Source organism: Coregonus lavaretus, assembly GCF_964263955.1.
Source record: "Coregonus lavaretus genome assembly, contig: HAP1_SCAFFOLD_2942, whole genome shotgun sequence".
Classification (NCBI taxonomy): Eukaryota; Metazoa; Chordata; class Actinopteri; order Salmoniformes; family Salmonidae; genus Coregonus; species Coregonus lavaretus.
This window is the reverse complement of record NW_028161736.1, coordinates 22,749-43,173: the sequence shown is the minus strand read 5'-3', so window position 1 is coordinate 43,173 and position 20,425 is coordinate 22,749. Positions and strand designations below refer to the sequence as shown.

Genomic DNA, 20,425 nt, shown 5'->3' with positions numbered 1-20,425 from the left:
TAGTGTATGCTATCGCAAAAATAATCCTTCGGTTGTTGGAATTAGAATATATATATTATTTTATTTTTTTCAAAGAACACAATAGCATTTTCATTAGTTTATGTTACTGTAGACTATCTGCTGCCGGGTGCTCAGGTGTAAAGTCACTGAAATCAAAGGGCAATCCGAGCTGAACACAGTAGGACATCTGAAGACCCTTGTGAGTATATTAATCTGCTGTGCCCGGAGGCTGGAGAGAGAGGGGCTACTGTAGAGGCTGAGGTTGGCGCCATACACCTTTAAGGAACCCTTTCCTTTTCTTCCAGAGGAGCCGAGCAGTGCGTCAGTGTTTCCTCACATGAACTCTAACTCTCTGAGCTGATGTGGGCACAGCAAGCAAATATCTCTCTCTCTCTCTCAACCCCCTCTTTCTGCTGTCTAAAACCACAAGAGGCCATGGTCTTTGTTGGAACTGGTAACCAAGAATGTTTTGAGAGGAGAAGAATAATTGCAACCACATGAAGCAACAAGCTGCACTCAGGGTGAAGTGGGTTGAATTGGAGTTGTGGAGAATTGGAAGAGGAGATATAGGAGCGTGTGTGTGGGTGTGTGTGTAAGAGTGTGTGTGTGTGTGTGTGTGGTGCGTGCATGTGTTTGTGTGTGCGTGCGTGTGCGTGCGTCTTTTGTGTGCACGTGCGTGTGCGCCTGTGTTTGTTCTTGTGTGTGTGTGGGTCTGTGTGACATTAGTATCACGGCCAATATATCTCATCCAGCCAGTGAATAAGCTGTCAGTGACAGTCTCATGTCACTGTGGTAATTTGATTGATTTATTTCAATCACGTTAATATTTCTCACGAGCACCTCGCATGCCAAATGTCAATCCTCTTCAAAGCCGAATCGCAGCCAAATAAAACCTTCCAAATCTATTCAGCTGCTCTGAGCTTCAAGGGGAGCAGAGCAGGAATCCACACAAGAGGAGATAATTGTGGCATTAAAGGGACATTTGAAAGGTTGTGTTTACACAAATAAAAGGAGATGCAGAAGTGAGGACAGCTGTGCCTCAGTGATAGCTACTGTGCCTTCAGAATGTTTTTATACTGCTTGACCTATTCCACATTTTGTTATGTTACAGCCTGAATTCAAAATGGATAAAACATTTCTCACCCATCTACAACACAGTAGTAGATTTAAGTCAAAACTTGGCCACTCAGGAACATTCACTGTCTTCTTGGTAAGCAACTCCATTGTATATTTGACCTTGTGTTTTAGGTTATTGTCCTGCTGAAAGGTGAATTCATCTCCCAGTGTCTGGTGGAAAGCAGACTGAACCAGGTTTTCCTCTAGGATTTTGCCTGTGCTTAGCTCCATTCCATTTCTTTTTTAAAGTCACCATTGGCCTCATGGTGAAATCCCTAATCGGTTTCCTTCCTCTCTGGCAACTGAGTTAGGAAGGATGCCTGTATCTTTGTAGTGACTGGTGTATTGATACGCCATCAAAAGTGTAATTAATAAATTCACCATGCTCAAAGGGATATTAAATTATTCTCATGTGAATTGAAATTGACAAAAAAAAAAAAAAAAAAAAACACGTACTTAATGAATGACATTTTAATAATAATAATAATTCAACTTAGTATGTTTCTCAAAATGTTAATATATTTTATAAGGGGATAAACAAAGATAGAGAAAATTGAGTGATTGAACTAATTAGAAGTCTGGTTTTAATCTCCTTGCAATCTCTTATCTTGCCACAGTGGGTCTGTTTTTAGAGGATTGTGGGTAATTCACCAATTGTAGATTCTATGATTATTTTACACAATGTTGTATGCATGTTTGAAGAAAGAAAGGTCTTCTATATTAGTAATAAGCACCTTGTTGTGGCATGAGGTGTAATGGTTCATGATGAACGGATATCAAAACTGTCGGGCAAAATTACGTTCAATGATGAGACAACCCATTCCCACAAATTCTTAATGGTAGAGGCAAATACAGTATGCTGCGATGTGTGTTGTAAAACTGCCAGTTACTGCTGGTGGATTGAGCACTGTGCTCAACAATGCCTGCCAAAATTTACATTTTAGTCATTTAGCAGACGCTCTTATCCAGAGTGACTTACAGTTAGTGAGTGCATACATTTTTCATACTGGCGTCGCAAACGCCATGCTCTACCAACTGAGCTACACGGGGCCACCATGTAGATGGGTTAAATTGGCCAATGATCAGATACATAAATAAATTAAAATACTCCAGATAGAAGTTAACTAATTCTGCACTAGTCAGGATTTGAAACATCATAATGGTGTTAGAAGCTTTAGAGAGAGGAAATGGCACCAAAAGAGAAGGTAACTAATTCTGCACTAAACACAACTTGAATCACCAAAATAGTGTTTTCAATCTTTTCCGGTAGTGCTCCTTGTCCCTGGCAAGGTGTTGCACAAGCAGTGTTGCAACACAGCATGTAATGTTTCAGAACATCTCAGGATGATGTGTTTCAATACTCCAGCAAAGTTAAGGTTTCGTCTCCTTTGCGTTCGTTTTGATGTTACAAAGCACAGTGAAGAGACCCCTGTTGTGTAGCTCATTGGATTCAAGAGAAATATACGTGTTGCTATTTTATGTTATATTAATGGTGTTTTTCTCTCTCTTTCCCCGTGTTCCTCTGCTTGGACCTACAGTGCCATCCTTTACCTTCACTCCTACAGGTAAGAACTCTTGATAACACTTGACTCAATTTCATAGGCACCTTCTCTATAAAATCTCATAACAGTCCGCCTTTCAATGCAAGACTGCACTCACTGAGTCACACAGTGATGGTCTGAACAGCCCTAGCAGTCATGCTGCTCAGTCAGTCAGAAGAAAACACTCTTTGGTTAAAAATACAAAGCCACCAGAAAGGGAGCAGTGTGGTGTGAGGTTTAAGGAACTATCACAGAGATGTTTTACCAACTGGTGTTGGCAGTGCGTTAAGAGGTAAACACTTAAAGAGGAGCGAGCCGTGCCATCCGTGCTACTAAGAGACTGACGGGGACTTGATCAAAGGGCTGATGCTGCCCGCCTCTCTGCCTCTGGTGGGATTTAGGAGGATGACACATCGCCAGTCACATGGACCAATTAGACAGAGCTGTGGACAGGGAGAGAGGAGCGACTGAGGGTAGATATGAACTGGACTGACACGGACATAACAGAGCACTGTCTTTCTCTCTCTCTCTCTCTCTCTCTCTCTCTCTCTCTCTCTCTCCCTCTCTCTCCTCCCCCCCCCCTCTCTCTCTGTGTGTTTATCTCTCTCTCTTTCTGTCTATCTCTGTCTCTTCTCACTCGCTCACTCATTCTCTCTCTCTCTTCTCACTCTCTTTCTCTTCCTCCCCTCTCTCTCTCTTGCCGAGATGCGTGTGTTGTTGGCACATGTGTCACACACCTGTGCTCATCCTTGTAAATCAGAGAGAGAGCAAAAGAGAGGGAGAGAGAGAAGAAGAGAGTGAGCGGGGGAGTTATGTGAGGCTTGTGGTGACTAATCCCATGTGTGCAGAGCAGAGGCTGTATCTAAAATGTGAGAGTTGTTTTCCTCCTCCTCGTCAGCCTCGGGGGCCTGGGATCACGTCTAATACTTTTATTGTTTCAATCCTGTTTTCATGAACTGCTGAACACTTTCAGGTGAAACCTATTTAGTCAGCTGGTATTTTTGGGCCAGTTCCTTAATGCTTGAGGTTAGAGTTTCTGCTTGTTGAAGTTTACAATCCTAGAAGCTGCCTTGAAACTGAATAAAGGCAGGATGTTGTCAGTGCTAATCTTCCACTAGATGCTGATTTGAGAGGCACTACATGGTTTTCGTTGTGGAATTCCTGAATGCTCTATCTACAGATGTCAAAGGTAGAGAGGAGAGGAGAGAGAGAGAGAGAGAGAGAGAGAGAGAGAGAGAGAGAGAGAGAAGGAGAGAGAGTGAGAGAGAGAGAGAGAGAGAGAGAGAGAGAGAGAGAGAGAGGAGAGATGAGAGAGAGGAGGAGGGTGAGAGAGAGAGAGAGAGAACCCTCCCACCCCTTCTCAGAGAAGAGTTGTAATTAAAGTTGGCGTTTATCTCTCCTCACACCGGCAGCTTAAAGCTCCTTGAAAGAGTCCAACTTCCAGCGTGGTGTGGTGCTTCAAACACACGCCAGCCATGCCAGGAGACCAAAGCACTGTGCAGCCCCCTAAGCCTCTTACATACACACACATACACACACACATACACATACCCTGTTATTGTGTTTTGATAAGCCTGTTACTCTGATGACGATTGTGATTATGGTGTTCATATCTGTTCCTTTCTCTGTCTCTCTGTACTCAGTGGCGTACCAGAGAGGTGGAGAGGCTGTCAGCAGTGCAGGAAGGTAAGAATGCATGTCTACTATGAGAGGAAGTGTTGTCTACATGTATATTTGTCTCTTCTGTATGAATATGAAACATAAAATATGAATCATAGTATCATATTCCAAGAGACAGATGGACATTTTGTTTGGGGAGGAAAGGGTACATGGGTGGTAGAATGTGCATGTGAAGGGAAGGTGTACCTTCCTCTGAAGGACACTAGGGGGAGGGCTTTTACTTCCTAAAGCTTACAGCCCAGGCAGAGGTGGAGAGGGGAGGAGAGGGGAGGGGAGGAAAGAGGAGAGGAGGGGAGGAGAGCAGAGGGGAGGGGAGGAGAGCGGAGGGGAGGAGAGCGGAGGGGAGCGGAGGAGAGGAGAGGAGAGGAGAGGAGAGGAGAGGAGAGGAGAGGAGAGGAGAGGAGAGGAGAGGAGAGGAGAGGAGAGGAGAGGAGAGGAGAGGAGAGGAGAGGAGAGGAGAGGAGAGGAGAGGAGAGGAGCAGAAAGTACTTTGATACCAGAAGGAACAAAGGATCATCTCATCTGCCCAAACCCCCATCCTCCTCATCCGACAGAGAAGAGCACCATGTCTGGCCACAAGGCTGTGCCATAGCATCACTCTAACACACACAGAGATGGCGAAAGTTGTGTTTGCACACACCCTACTCTTTAGACTGGAGGGCCCTATGGAAATAGATGGGAGGAGTGATACAGGAGTGGGTGTGACAGAGACCAGTAGCCTATGTGTTGTTTTCCAGACTACCTCCTAGTCACCCGTACTGAGACACTCATACATTCAGACACTGATGTTATAGTCCCCTCAATCATCTAGAACCCACATTGATGCTAATGTATCTACAGACTTGTTTGAAGTAAAGCAGTGTTTTGGTGTTGTCCCCTCTTTGTGCTAAAGGTATCTCTATGGTTGGCTATTGTTCCATACCGTTATGTGTCTGTCTATACAATCATGTTATTACCCTGCTCTGTGATTGAGTCAGTTCTACAGCCTGGACAATGGTAGCTCTGCTCAAAAGACAATGGCCATTCTCTATCTATCTCCACTGAACCACTCCGGTGATCGAGGAGCCATTTTGAGATGGTATTAGACTCTGCAAGCCGAATGTGTCCATTACTCAAAGTGAATGTGGAGACTGGAAGTGGAGAGGCCAAGTCATCTGAATAGGAAACGAAAAAGAAAACTCAAAACAATGCAAATGTCTGACAGGTTGGATTGTTCCAGTGGTAGTGGTGGGAGAGAAATGACAGGGAAAGCATGGCTGTTGTGGTGTAGTGATAGTACAGCCTTTGGCTTCTAATAGATTGCCCCATTTTATGAGAATTATTAGGCTATTTAGTCTGGCTGCTTCAAATGTAAAATGTCAGCCCTGGGTTCATGATGTGGAAGTGTGGACGAGCAATAGGACTGACCCCAATTAGTCGATTGTTTGATTGTTTGGTCGTTAGGCTGTTGGTCGACCGAGATTGTTTTAGTTGTTCCTCTGTAGCTCAGCTGGTAGAGCACGGCGCTTGTAACGCCAGGGTAGTGGGTTCGATCCCCGGGACCACCCGTACACAAAAATGTATGTACGCATGACTGTAAGTCGCTTTGGATAAAAGCGTCTGCTAAATGGCATATTAATATTAATTAGTTGAGCAGTAACAAATATATATATATTTGCGCCCATCTCAGTGAACTAATCCATTGCGGAGGCCTAGACTAAAAGCCAATTTATGCTTGATTCGAAAATGTGGTCAGAGGCTCCATATGGAGGGTGTGATGCAATTGCTGAGGCCAAATCGAGTTCTGTACCTCATCGCCATGCGCCTCCCAAATGTTGTAACAATGTGGAGGGCTCTGTATAGCTCTGACATTGACATGATTGGTTGACGTTAGGTGGGGGAGGTACATCCTGTATAAACACAAACTCACTTCCTTGACAACAGCTCTGCACTGCTCCGCGAAGCGCAAGAAGTATTCTTGCCCTGACTTTTGCTGAGGCCGTATCACCGGAAATGCTGCATGGCCAATGCAGACGTGGGATTGACCATGCGCCCAGATGCACAATGCACTTCTCTCTCCAGAACGCGCTCTCTCCCGCCAATTTGTGCACATTCGTTGTTTCATAACTTCATTGTGTGAATTGTTTGCGTTTGATTGTTAGTATATATCAATTCCCCATGACATATTTCACCAGTAGTACATTTACTGTTAATTCCTATAATTCTAATCTACCATGTTTGTTACTTTGGTTACGGCAATTTATTTTAATGCATTCAATATTATTATTCCAGTCTTCCTGTTCTCATTGTCTGAGTGGACACATTGTTTGCAGAGTGCACAACCTATGCTACACTTGTGAGAAACAAGTTTTGGTTTATTTAATTCCATTTACGAGTTCTGTCAATTTAGTCATTGTCTTTAGTTTGGTGCGCTCCTGTCAATGTTGAGTAATGATGCACACCTGATGTCACGGTTTCGGCCGAGGCTGCCTCTCTTCCTTGCTCGGGCAGGCTTCGGCGTTCGTCGTCTCCGGAATACTAGCTGCCACCGTTGCATGTTTCTATGTTCGTTTGCTTTTGTCTGATTGTTGTTACACCTGTTATCGTTTAGTGTAATTAGTGTCCTATAAGTTCTCGTTGTGTTTGTCAATTGTTGTGTGTGATTGTTTTCTCTGTCGTGCGTTGCTGGACGTAATTATTGGATTGCTCGGTTGAGCTGTTCTCCACTGTGTTGGAGCGTTTTGGCGCACCTGTGTAGTGCGCCCGTTTTGTTTCTCGCCTGCGTGCGGAGTTTCGCCTTCGGGCTAGTTGGTGCGTTTCCCTTGTGATTTTCACTAAAGTCTTTGGACTGTGCTTCTGCGTCCTGCGCCTGATTCCACCACCACACCCACCTACAGCCACACTGACACCTGATTACGCAAGGAAGTTGGCCTATAGGCTACATGGCCCGCACGCAAATGTAGGCATATGAATGTGCTCATTTGGGGATCTGATAGTATTTCTGATTGGCTTAACGCACCACCTCTAATGACCTTTGGAGCTTCTCAAAGTAATGTTTTCTTCACCTCAAACAGCAAGCAAACAAAGTCTGTTTTTACATCCATTGAGAATTACAGTAGTTCCTCAATGTTTTTGAAAAATCTTTCACGCTCTCTCCCTTTCGATAACCACTCAGCGTGAAAGGGAAAAATGTCATGCTCTGATCCAGTGGAAACGTCATAAAATAGGCTTCTTATCAGTGCTAGACTTGGACTGAAATAGGTTCTGGTACTCATTTTGGGTGCCGGTACTGTTTATATTTAGGTGCAGGAGCACCACAATACTTTTGAGCTAATATTCTATAAGAGGCACAGGAGCTCAAGCAGTGGAAACAAATAGCCTACAGCTGTGTCTGTCCTGAGCTCATTGGTCCGGAAACTCGGAGGGCCCAGAATATTTAATATAATGTTGCAAGTTCGCTAGCTCAAGCTTTTGGCCGGACCCAAGTTGATAGTTTATACATTGTTTCAAGTTCGTTGCAGACAGGCCATGTGTAGCCAATGAGATTTATAGGATATTTATTTTTATCAGGATATTTTCTACCTGCAGGCTGCAATGATTTCATTTGTTGGCTTTATGTAGGCTATTTTCCGTAGTTGGCAATGGCAATATAAGTTACTTTTTAGGTTTCTGTCATTTTCATTTAGATTTGGATAGAATCTTGATTAACCACATGACACTGATTTTGAGATATGAAGACGTTATTATGAATTAAATTAAACTGTTTCATGAAAATGTGCCTATGAAAACCATAACTGGCACGCAGATTGGTAGAAATGGTAAGATACATTGGCATTCCACATACCAGCAACTTCAGGAGAGTAATGGCAGAATCTGTGAAAGCCAGCAGGAGCGGAAGGAGAACAGTTGGGTCAGGTTAAGGTTTTTTTCTTCTGGTTTTCTAGATCTCTGGCACCCTCTTGAGGCATCAAACCGTAAGCTTAAAGCATCAGACAAGCTCAATGCATATAGTTGATTTTATTAAAACACATAAAAAACACTTAATGTATATAGTATGTAAAACACGTAATGTATATAGTAGGTATAAGCTGGAAGTAGAGGCATTAAAAGGGGATCGAAAGAACAGATAACTTTCGGTCAACCAAGATTATTTTTTTGTCGGGGACAGCCCTAACGAGCATCGAGCTGGTAGTCTGTTCACATAGCGGAGAGCTAGTAGTCTGTTCAGACAGCAGAGAGCTGGTAGTCTGGTCAGACAGCAGAGAGATGGTAGTCTGGTCAGACAGCAGAGAGATGGTAGTCTGTTCAGAGAGCTGGTAGTCTGTTCAGACAGCAGAGAGCTGGTAGTCTGTTCAGACAGCAGAGAGCTGGTAGTCTGGTCAGACAGCAGAGAGATGGTAGTCTGGTCAGACAGCAGAGAGCTGGTAGTCTGGTCAGACAGCAGAGAGATGGTAGTCTGTTCAGACAGCAGAGAGATGGTAGTCTGGTCAGACAGCAGAGAGATGGTAGTCTGTTCACATAGCGGAGAGCTAGTAGTCTGTTCAGACAGCAGAGAGCTGGTAGTCTGTTCAGAGAGCTGGTAGTCTGTTCAGACAGCAGAGAGATGGTAGTCTGTTCAGACAGCAGAGAGCTGGTAGTCTGGTCAGACAGCAGAGAGATGGTAGTCTGGTCAGACAGCAGAGAGCTGGTAGTCTGGTCAGACAGCAGAGAGCTGGTAGTCTGGTCAGACAGCAGAGAGCTGGTAGTCTGTTCAGACAGCAGAGAGATGGTAGTCTGTTCAGACAGCAGAGAGATGGTAGTCTGTTCAGACAGCAGAGAGATGGTAGTCTGTTCAGACAGCAGAGAGATGGTAGTCTGGTCAGACAGGGTGTATAGAGATAGGAACCAGGTCAGAAGATGGATATCCTACTCTACTCCTCTTCTGAAGCATGTAGTGGGAAAGTTGAGATTTCCATGACCTCCTTTGATCTCAGTTCTGTTCAGTACTTTCAGTCCTTTACTGTAGTTCTGTATTTATACTAAACGTTAAAGGATGATAGAGACGTTCTGTGACACCATGGAATCTACTGGGGGAGCGTTCGTGGTTCAGTGAGTGTTGTGGACGTGCATTTTCCAACACTGGGAGTGAATTCTATCTGGCTTTCTAATCCGAGCGGATCGCTAATGCTCACGAGGGCTCAGTGAAACAGTGTCACCGGCCGTGGACAAGTCATGCGCATATAATCTATTTAGCTGAGCTTTCCTCTAATGCGCATCCAAGGCCAATGGAGCAGGGAGAGAATGGTGAGAGCGAGAGAGAGAGGGAAGGAGAGGGAGAGATCATTTCCTGTAAAACAACAGCCTAGGACTTAGCCATAGGGAAGTGTGACAATTTCAGTATAACAATCCAGTATTGACTGAATCCCCATCAATCTGCCTAAAACCTGTGTTACAGTGGTGCAGCATATTCCATTGTTAGTCAGTGTTGACTGTTTTGTGCCCCATCCTTCCAGGCCAGGTTTGCTGAACATTGGGGAGTCTGCTACCCAGCCCTGGTTGGCTGATACCTGGCCCAACTCCTGCTCCAATCACAACGACTGTAGCATGAACTGCTGCACCGCAGGACAGGGCAACAGTGACAGCAACCTGGCTACATACAGCCGCCCAGGTGAGTACGCTACACACTGGAACAACACACCCAAAGATAAACAGTTATCAAAATAACTCTAAGGCCTCATGCCCATAGTGGGCACAGGGGCACGTGCCCCCTCAGATTTGTCCTGTTCATTAAAAAAAATAGTAATAATAATAACATATATATATATATATATATTAGTTTTTAGTTTTTTCTTTGTAATACTACTAGCCACTTAGCAATTTTATGAAGTTGTCTTTAGCTAGCCCAGATAAGTTCCCAATCTCATAACTAGCTACCAAGAAGCCATTTCAGGCTATCAGGTTGGTAGACTTAAAAAAGAAAGCAATAACTAAATATACTGAATAAGACTCACATTCCTTTCAATCTTTTACCCAGATTTTAGCAGAGATGAAGAGAAGCATATTTCATTTCTTGTTTTTTAAAGTACCACCTGTCAGGGGGATACAGACCGCTCAAGAGGTATGCTTAGATATGCAGAAAAACAAACATATTTTTGACATAGAATTAAGCATAATGATTATGGTTCTAGATCGCAGGAAAAAGCTGTTTCAGGTGTTAGAAAAATTAAAAATTCTCAAACTTACGGTCGTGGGTGTTGAGGATCCTTTGCTGATCCTTTGTGCCCCCTCAGAGTTTTGGGGTGCATGACGCACACACCTGCTCTCAAAACAAAGCATAGATAAGAATCATAGAAACAAGCGGATGTGGTCGGTAGAAAACAGAGAGAAGTGAAGTGAAATCTGGGTTAGCTCCCTCGAGACTTCTCTCTCTATACATCTCTCCTCGCGAGGTCTCTATAAGAAAAACCTTAAGGGATATGAGGCTTAGGAGTAGGAGTAGCGTGTGTGTTTGATTTATTTAATGTTAAAGCGGGGCTGTTTTAGGCAGGAAATAAAAGGAGCGCGCTGGAAGGTCCTTATGGGTTTACTCTGCTGCAAATCGAATTGCTCTGCTGATTTCCATACTTCTGTTATAGGCCATAATGCCCACTTAGTGCTCAGTTATTAAAGAAATGTTGAGCAGTGGTTGACGTCAGGGCAGGACTGCAGACTGCAGCCAAAACCGGATAGAGAGAGAGAGAGAGAGAGAGAGAGAGAGCGAGAGAGAGAGAGAGAGCGAGAGAGAGAGAGAGAGAGAGAGAGAGAGAGAGAGAGAGAGAGAGAGAGAGAGAGAGAGAGAGAGAACCTGGAAGAGTGCATAGAAAGAAAGGGAACGGAGGAGGAAAACAAATGATGGGGGAGGATAATTAGTACACAGAGATAAATGAAGAGAGAAAGAGAGAGTCCGTAGGGGGGAAGTAAAAGAGATGGACAGGGAGGGAGTTATTAAGGTACACCTCCAGGTGGCCTCTCAGTCAGCAGTATTTTCTATAAACAATAGGGAGTGAGTTTGGCTCTGAGGTCACACACACACACGCTTACACGCGCGTGTACGCAAACACACGCAAACACACACGTGCACGCACGCACGCACGCAAACACACACAAACACACACACACACACACACATACACACACACAATCAAAAGAGCAAACTATTCACACTGTACAGAGAAAAAGGGCCAACAGCTGGCAGAGAGGGGAGAAGTATGGCTCTTGGTGCAGGGTGGGGACAAGGGATTTGAGGTTACACACACATAGGTAGGACATAACTACAAACCATGGACCGGAGCTCTGAACCTCCTTTTGAGATACAGCAGGCTTAGAAGTTTAACTTAAGTAAAAGAGATGTGGGTATACAGTACAGTCGTTTGAACACCTGGCATATACTACAGTAGTGTAGTGTTGTCTACCCACTCATTGATTCATTTAGATTGTTGGCTTCAACCATCTCCCCAAACAGGCTTACACACACTCCTAGTGTAGCAGATGTGCTGTTGTACTAAGTGCTGTGCTACTACTGGGTTAAGCATCTTACTCAAGGACAAAGAAAGACTGTACCCATTACAGTTTACATTTGAGTCATTTAGCAGACGCTCTTATCCAGAGCGACTTACAGTTAGTGAGTGCATACATTTTTCATACTGGCCCCCCATCAAATACATACCCAACTTCTAAAGTTATCCATCACAGTCAACATCCGACTTTTCATTCCGGGGTGTGTTTAACTTTTCCTTTACATTGGTTCTGGTGAGTTAGTTTGAGAAAGGGGTAATATGCTAAAAGCACTTCTCACTCACCCCCAGTATGTTAAGGAGCATGCCTGGTGATGGCTGCTTTGTGTGGCAAACCTAAACCCTGTGAAGGTTTAACAGGATCAGCGGCTAGGTGGCAGAGCTGAGGGGTATGAATTAATGTCCCTTTATCTAACACATAGAGGCCCTTTCTCCACATGTACCTCTGAAGTGCCTCGGTTCTTGGGAAATGTGAGGCTCACGTGCGCTCGGTTGTTCCACCTACAGCCGTCCTTGGTATTTACCGCAAGGCTGGCTCTCAGATCTGCTGGAGGATTTGAATATTTTATGAGCCAGGGAAAATTGGATCTGTCAGTGGAGCTCTGTTATTTTCTGCACGCTTCGTTACAATCTTTTGATACCATGGCCACCATTGTTCCTGTACCCAAGAAAGCAAACGTAACTGAACTAAATGACTATCGCCCTGTAGCACTCACCTCTGTCATCATGAAGTGCTTTGAGAGACTAGTCAAGGATCATATCACCTCTACCTTACCTGTCACCCTAGACCCACTTCAATTTGCTTACCGCCCCAATAGATCCACAGACGATGCAATCGCCATCACACTGCACACTGCCCTACCCCATCTGGACAAGAGGAATACCTATGTAAGAATGCTGTTCATTGACTATAGCTCAGCATTCAACACCATAGTACCCTCCAAGCTCATCATTAAGCTCGAGGCCCTGGGTCTGAACCCCGTCCTGTGCAACTGGGTCCTGGACTTCCTGACGGGCCGCCCCCAGGTGGTGAAGGTAGGAAACAACATCTCCACTTCGCTGATCCTCAATACTGGGGCCCCACAAGGGTGCGTGCTCAGCCCCCTCCTGTACTCCCTGTTCACCCATGACTGCCTGGCCAATCAAGCCTCCAACTCAATCATCAAGTTTGCAGACGACACAACAGTAGTAGGCATGATTACCAACAATGACGAGACCGCCTACAGGGAGGAAGTGAGGGCTCTGGGAGTGTAGTGCCAGGAAAATAACCTCTCACTCGACATCAACAAAACAAAGGAGATGATCGTGGACTTCAGGAAACAGCAGAGGGTGCACCCCTCTATCCACATCGACGGGACCGCAGTGGAGAAGGTGGAAAGCTTCAAGTTCCTTGGCGTACACATCACCGACAAACTGAAATGGTCCACCCACGCAGACAGTGTGGTGAAGAAGGCGCAACAGAGCCTCTTCAACCTCAGGAGGCTGAAGAAATTTGGCTTAGCACCTAAAACCCTCACAAACCTTTACAGATGCACAATTGAGAGCATCCTGTCGGGCTGTATCACCACCTGGTACGGCAACTGCACCGCCCGCAACCGCAGGGCTCTCCAGAGGGTGGTGCGGTCTGCCGAACGCATTACCGGGGGTAAACTACCCGCTCTCCAAGACACATACAGCACCCGATGTCACAGGAAGGCCAAAAAGATCATCAAGGACATCAATCCACTGCCTGTTCACCCCGCTATCATCCAGAAGGCGAGGTCAGTACAGGTGCATCAAAGCTGGGACTGAGAGAATGAAAAACAGCTCTATCTCAAGGCCATTAGACTGTTAAATAGCCATCACTAGCACATTAGAGGCTGCTGCTGCCTATTGAAATCACTGGCCATTTTAAGAAATGGAACACTAGTCACTTTAATAATGTTTACATATCTTGCACTACTCATCTCATATGTATATACTGCATTCTATTCTATAATATTCTACTGTATCTTAATCCAGGCCGCTCTGTCATTGCTTGTCCATATATGTATTCTTAAATCCCATTCCTCACTAGTTTTGTGTGTATTGGGTATATGTTGTGAAATTGTTAGATATTACTTGTTAGATATTACTGCACTGTCGGAACTAGAAGCACAAGCATTTCGCTACACCCGCAATAACATCTGCTAAACACGTGTATGTGACAAATACATTTTGATTTGATTTGATTTGATACAGACGTGTTCTGCTGTTGGCCTGTTGTGGAGAATAGAGATGACATGACGTTGAGCTGTGGATGAGACAGAGACATTATTGAGACAGAACAGAGAGAGCAGACAGTGGAAGCATAATACAGCTACAGTCACTCACCTGAACCAGATAGGGATAGTTGACGTACAGAATGAACTGTAGTTTGCACTGAAAGATATATATATATCTGTCTAGACTGAGGGCACAGTGATCTGTTGAAAGGTACTAATGACTCGGGCTGATTTATTTCTGTGTCATTCTGTAATGTTAATCTTTTCAGCTTATTCTTTATCGGAATATAATGCCAGTGAATACAACTGAATACAATGCCTTTCGTGCCATTCATGCACTTGGCAAACCTCTTCTTCTGAACCTAGCCATAGAAGCTAGTCCAGTCTTTCACTAAACCCTGCACCCTGCACCCGCTCCCCATGTTATCCAGCCGACTGCATCGCCAACTATAACAACCAGATGGAGAGCAAACAGACCAACCTGATGGTGCCGGAGGGAGGAGTGTACGGAGACGTGGACCTCTCCAACAAGATCAACGAGATGAAGACTTTCAACAGCCCCAACCTGAAGGACGGACGCTTCGTAGGGCCGGGGGGACAGCCCACCCCCTACGCCACCACACAGCTCATCCAGTCGTCTATCCTGGGAAACAACATCAACACAGACAGAGACAGAGGGAGTGGAGGGGGAGGAGGAGGGGGAGGGGAGATAAACGAGAAACATGGCTGGAAACCCACCCCGGTTCAGCTGCAGAAGCAACAGGAAATGACCTCACAGCTCCACCAGTATAACATCATGGAGCAGAACAAGCTAAACAAGGGTGAGTGTGTGGTGGGAATCAGTGGAGGTCAGGAGGTCAAACCATAGCCGTCTTCCATCTTTGCTTTCTTCCCTTCTTTCTTTCCCTTTCTCCCTGTGGATTGGCCCACCATGCTGAAGAATGTTCCTTTTTCACTTGCTTCCCTGCTGCCCCCATTCAGTCATATCAACAGAGAACATCATCAGTCTCTCGCTCATTGTCTGTTATGCATTTACCTAACTCCTCTTTCCTCTCTGTGTTCATATTCTGTGTCAGGCCTGAGTTTCTGTCTTTTCTGTCTGGGTGGTTCTTCATGGGTGAAGTCTCGTAGCTACAGGTGTAAGGATTGTCTCCCGGTGTCAGGTATCTGAAGGAGAGATACAGGCACTGAACTGACAGGCACTGAACTAAACTGTCGTCACTTTGTTCTTACCTACAAAAGAGCTGCTGCTTAAGTAACACCGTTTTCAGCTTCGTCATGGTCTCTCGTATGGAACAGAAATTGCATGTCTTCTCTCTCAGCACTATTAGGAAGACAGCATCCAGCTATTGCATGATATTACACCAGACTGTTTGTTGTGACAGTTTGAAATTACATTTCAATTTATTAGAGGTGTATTACACACATTTAAACACATTGTTGGTTAAGATCATTATTTAGATGAGTTCATTAGTCCGTTAAACTCAAACAGTCTCTATGCACCTTTTGATATCATCATTTCCCCTTCTGTCCTTCATTTCCATAAGCTATCTGTACTTCTCTAATGCGATAATGTAGTGTATGCTGCCCTGCGACCCACCTTCATCATGCTTACCATCCTCCTCCTCTCCCCTACCAGACCACTACAGAGGAGGGGACAGTCCCATGCCTACCACCATCCCCTATAACCAGGCCCACGAGGCCCACACCGTGGGCTCCTACAACAGCTCTGACCGCGGCAGCAGCAGCACCTCCGGTGAGAGAGGGGGGAACGAGGGGGGACAGGGGCAGACGGGTTATCATATCCACAGCCAGATGGCTGATGTTTTACTGCGTGGATGTTTAGTGAATCGCTTTTGTTGTTGTTGTTTCCAGTTCATTATTATTTCTATAAACCACTTAATCACTTTCAACCCAGAAGCTCCATTTCTAAATCCTTATTTTCCTCAAAAGCAATATATCACAGTGGTACTAATAATGCGTGATGCTTTAAAATGGTAATTTGTATTAATTTCCATGTCAGTCTCTTGAAGAGAAATGAAAAGCAGATGCCTTCAGATGCCTCCAGTCTGTCATGTTCCAGTCTGTCTGGGTCCAGTCTGTCTGGTTCCAGTCTGTCATGTTCCAGTCTGTCTGGTTCCAGTCTGTCATGTTCCAGTCTGTCTGGGTCCAGTCTGTCTGGGTCCAGTCTGTCTGGGTCCAGTCTGTCAGTCTGTCTGGGTCCAGTCTGTCTTGTTCTAGTATGTCAGGTTCCAGTCTGTCATGTTCCAGTCTGTCTGGTTCCAGTCTGTCATGTTCCAGTCTGTCTGGTTCCAGTCTGTCATGTTCCAGTCTGTCTGGGTCCAGTCTGTCATGTTCCAGTCTGTCTGGTTCCAGTCTGTCATGTTCCAGTCTGTCTGGTTCCAGTCTGTGTCTGTTTCCAGTCTGTGTGTTTCAGTTTCCAGTCTGTGTCTGTTTCCAGTCAGTTTCCAGTCTGTGTGTGTTTCCATTATGTTTCCAGTCTGTGTGTGTTTCCATTCTGTGTCTGTTTCCATTCTGTTTCCAGTCTGTGTTTGTTTCCATTCTGTGTCTGTTTTCAGTCGGTTTGTGTTTCCAGTCTGTGTGTCTTTCCAGTCAGTTTCCAGTCTGTGTGTGTTTCCAGTCTGTGTGTGTTTCCAGTCAGTTTCCAGTCTGTGTGTGTTTCCAGTCTGTGTGTGTTTCCAGTCAGTTTCCAGTCTGTGTGTGTTTCCAGTCTGTGTGTGTTTCCAGTCTGTGTGTGTTTCCAGTATGTGTGTGTTTCCAGTCAGTTTCCAGTCTGTGTGTGTTTCCAGTCTGTGTCTTTCCAGTCAGTGTCCAGTCTGTGTGTGTTTCCAGTATGTGTGTGTTTCCAGTCTGTGTGTGTTTCCAGTCAGTTTCCAGTCTGTGTGTGTTTCCAGTCTGTGTGTGTGTTTCCAGTCTGTGTCTTTCCAGTCAGTTTCAAGTCTGTGTGTGTTTCCAGTCTGTGTGTTTCCAGTCTCTGTGTGTTTCCAGTATGTGTGTGTTTCCAGTCAGTTTTTCCGGTCAGTTTCCAGTCAGTTTCCAGTCTGTGTGTGTTTCCAGTCTGTGTCGGTGTCAGTTTCCAGTCTGTGTGTGTTTCCAGTCTGTGTCGGTGTCAGTTTCCAGTCTGTGTGTGTCTCCAGTCTGTGTGTGTCTCCAGTCTGTGTGTGTTTCCAGTCTGTGTCGGTGTCAGTTTCCAGTCTGTGTGTGTCTCCAGTCTGTGTGTGTTTCCAGTCTGTGTCGGTGTCAGTTTCCAGTCTGTGTGTGTTTCCAGTCTGTGTGTGTCTCCAGTCTGTGTCAGTTTCCAGTCTGTGTGTGTTTCCAGTCTGTGTCAGTTTCCAGTCTGTGTCAGTTTCCAGTCTGTGTGTGTTTCCAGTCTGTGTCAGTTTCCAGTCTGTGTCAGTTTCCAGTCTGTTTCCAGTCTGTGTCAGTTTCCAGTCTGTTTCCAGTCTGTGTCAGTTTCCAGTCTGTGTGTGTTTCCAGTCTGTGTCAGTTTCCAGTCTGTGTGTGTTTCCAGTCTGTGTCAGTTTCCAGTCTGTGTCAGTTTCCAGTCTGTTTCCAGTCTGTGTCAGTTTCCAGTCTGTTTCCAGTCTGTGTCAGTTTCCAGTCTGTGTGTTGCCAGTCTGTGTGTCTTTCCAGTCAGTTTCCAGTCTCTGTGTGTTTCCAGTATGTGTGTATTTCCAGTCTGTGTCAGTTTCCAGTCTGTGTCAGTTTCCAGTCTCTGTGTGTTTCCAGTATGTGTGTGTTTCCAGTCAGTTTTTCCGGTCAGTTTCCAGTCAGTTTCCAGTCTGTGTGTGTTTCCAGTCTGTGTCGGTGTCAGTTTCCAGTCTGTGTGTGTTTCCAGTCGGTGTCAGTTTCCAGTCCGTGTGTGTCTCCAGTCTGTGTGTGTTTCCAGTCTGTGTGTGTTTCCAGTGTGTTTCCAGTCTGTGTGTGTCTCCAGTCTGTGTCAGTTTCCAGTCTGTGTCAGTTTCCAGTCTGTTTCCAGTCTGTGTCAGTTTCCAGTCTGTGTGTGTTTCCAGTCTGTGTCAGTTTCCAGTCTGTGTCAGTTTCCAGTCTGTGTGTGTTTCCAGTCTGTGTGTGTCTCCAGTCTGTGTCAGTTTCCAGTCTGTGTCAGTTTCCAGTCTGTTTCCAGTCTGTGTCAGTTTCCAGTCTGTGTCAGTTTCCAGTCTGTTTCCAGTCTGTGTCAGTTTCCAGTCTGTGTCAGTTTCCAGTCTGTTTCCAGTCTGTGTCAGTTTCCAGTCTGTGTCAGTTTCCAGTCTGTGTCAGTTTCCAGTCTGTGTCTGTCTCCAGTCTGTGTGTGTTTCCAGTCTGTGTGTGTTTCCAGTCTGTGTTTGTTTCCAGTCTGTGTGTGTTTCCAGTCTGTGTCAGTTTCCAGTCTGTTTCCAGTCTATGTGTGTTTCCAGTCTGTGTCAGTTTCCAGTCTGTTTCCAGTCTGTGTGTGTATACAAGTTGAATTTAGCGTGATCCATCCAAAACCTAGTTTGTGAGTGTTTTTCTGACTAGTGAGCTAGTCACTGGACATTTTATTTGGTTCTTCCTTGTTGCTCAGACAGTTTTTTGTAAAAAACATTAATTACCGTTCCCTTCATTCCTGCAAAGAGGAGGATAATCTCATCAGAGCTGCAGTATTTGTTTCTGGACAATAACTAATGACACACACATTCCAGAGGGCATGCAACACTGCCTCCATAACACCCAGGATCCATTCTGATATTGTATATGAAGTTCAGCTCATTTATGAGCAGCCCTCTGTGCTCACTGAGCTCACAGCTCATTGGTTTCAAATTCTAATTGGCTGCTGTTAATTGGCCTCTGATGTTTTTGGCTTTTTTTCAAGTTTTCTATTTTCTCTTGGCAATGGTGAACATTACAGTTGAAGAATGACTGTGTTTTTGATGGCATGGCTGGCATTAATTACAAATTGAGAGGTAATGAGCGTGGTGCGTTTTCGCGACATCCATAAAGAAAGGGTGTGCAATTAGCTGACATGCTCTCATGTTTTTTTTATCTGTGTAAATCTCGCACTGAAATTAGCCCTGTTTGTTCCTAACTTTGTATCTGCTGTCGATTTTATTAATTTCTCTTTTGATTTAATGAGCGTCAATAATGTAGATGGTTGAGAGACAGAGGAGGATGTGGGAGTGGGGATGTGTGTCTGTGTGTGTTTCCAGTCAGTTTCCAGTCTGTGTCTGTTTCCAGTCAGTTTCCAGTCTGTGTGGCTTTTTTTCATGTTTTCTATTTTCTCTTGGCAATGGTGAACATTACATTTGAAAAATTAGTGTGTTTTTGATGGCATGGCTGGCATTAATTACAAATTGAGAGCTAATGAGCGTGGTGCGTTTTCGCGACATTCATAAAGAAAGGGGGTGCCATTAGCTGACATGCTCTCGTGTATTATTACTTTTTTTTAATCTGTGTAAATCTCGTGCTGAAATTAGCCCTGTTTGTTCCTAAATTTGTATCTGCTGTCGATTTATTATTTTCTCCGCTGATTTAACGAGCATCAATAATGTAGATGGTGGAGAGACAGAGGAGGTGGGAATGTGTGTCTGCGTGTTTCTGACTGAAGGAGTTCTTTGTTCACGTTTGAGCAGGGAGTCAAGGTCAGAAGAAGGGAGTGCGTACCCCCAAACAACCCAAACAGAGCACAATGAACTGGGCTGACCTACTGCCTCCTCCCCCTGCTAACCCACCCCCCTGCCGCAACATGGAGGAGTACTCCCTGTCCATGGACGAGAGGTGGGACATTTTTACACACACACACACACACACACACACACACACCTCCCTGCCACTCGACTCTTTCCTTTCATTTACTGAAAGAGTGTCAAACCTGCCCTAAGGGTTTTTTTTTCTATTGTGTGTCAATGCTAGGTAAATGTCAAACCTTTTCCTTTACATGTCTACCTTGATAGCAGCACAACATGAATATGTACTAGCTACATTGTTCCAGCTATGAATGTTACTGTCACGTTGAGTGACATCCAACTAATCAGCGTGTTTCCCTGTGTTGACAGCTATGACCCAGACATGCAGTGCTCCCTGCCCCCCTCCCGAATGTACCTGCAGCCAGATGAACTGGAAGAGGAGGAGGAGGAGGAGGAGGAGGAGGAGGAGATGGAGAGGGGTCCCACTCCACCCATCAGAGGGGCTGCCTCGTCCCCCGCCGCGGTGTCCTACAGTCATCAGTCCACGGCCACCCTCACCCCCTCGCCCCTGGAGGACCTGCAGCCCATGCTCCAAGACACACCAGACAGCATGGGCTCTGGACACGAGCGCAGGTACTGGGAGGTGTTATACTGTATAAAATGGACTCTGA

General features: G+C 45.2%; 1 protein-coding gene across 1 annotated transcript in view; it reads left to right on the top strand.

Moving 5' to 3' along the window:
- Positions 1-20,425, top strand: part of LOC311120177 (roundabout homolog 1-like) — a gene marked incomplete at its 5' end in the record, with an annotated part of 60,916 nt that overhangs the window by 23,698 nt on the left and 16,793 nt on the right. Inside the window, 7 exons of the mRNA XM_084194795.1 lie at positions 2,655-2,681; positions 4,301-4,343; positions 9,809-9,963; positions 14,523-14,912; positions 15,731-15,847; positions 19,701-19,845; positions 20,124-20,387. Coding sequence (XP_084050921.1) covers positions 2,655-2,681; positions 4,301-4,343; positions 9,809-9,963; positions 14,523-14,912; positions 15,731-15,847; positions 19,701-19,845; positions 20,124-20,387 — 1,141 coding nt within the window. The remainder of the gene's footprint in view (positions 1-2,654; positions 2,682-4,300; positions 4,344-9,808; positions 9,964-14,522; positions 14,913-15,730; positions 15,848-19,700; positions 19,846-20,123; positions 20,388-20,425) is intronic.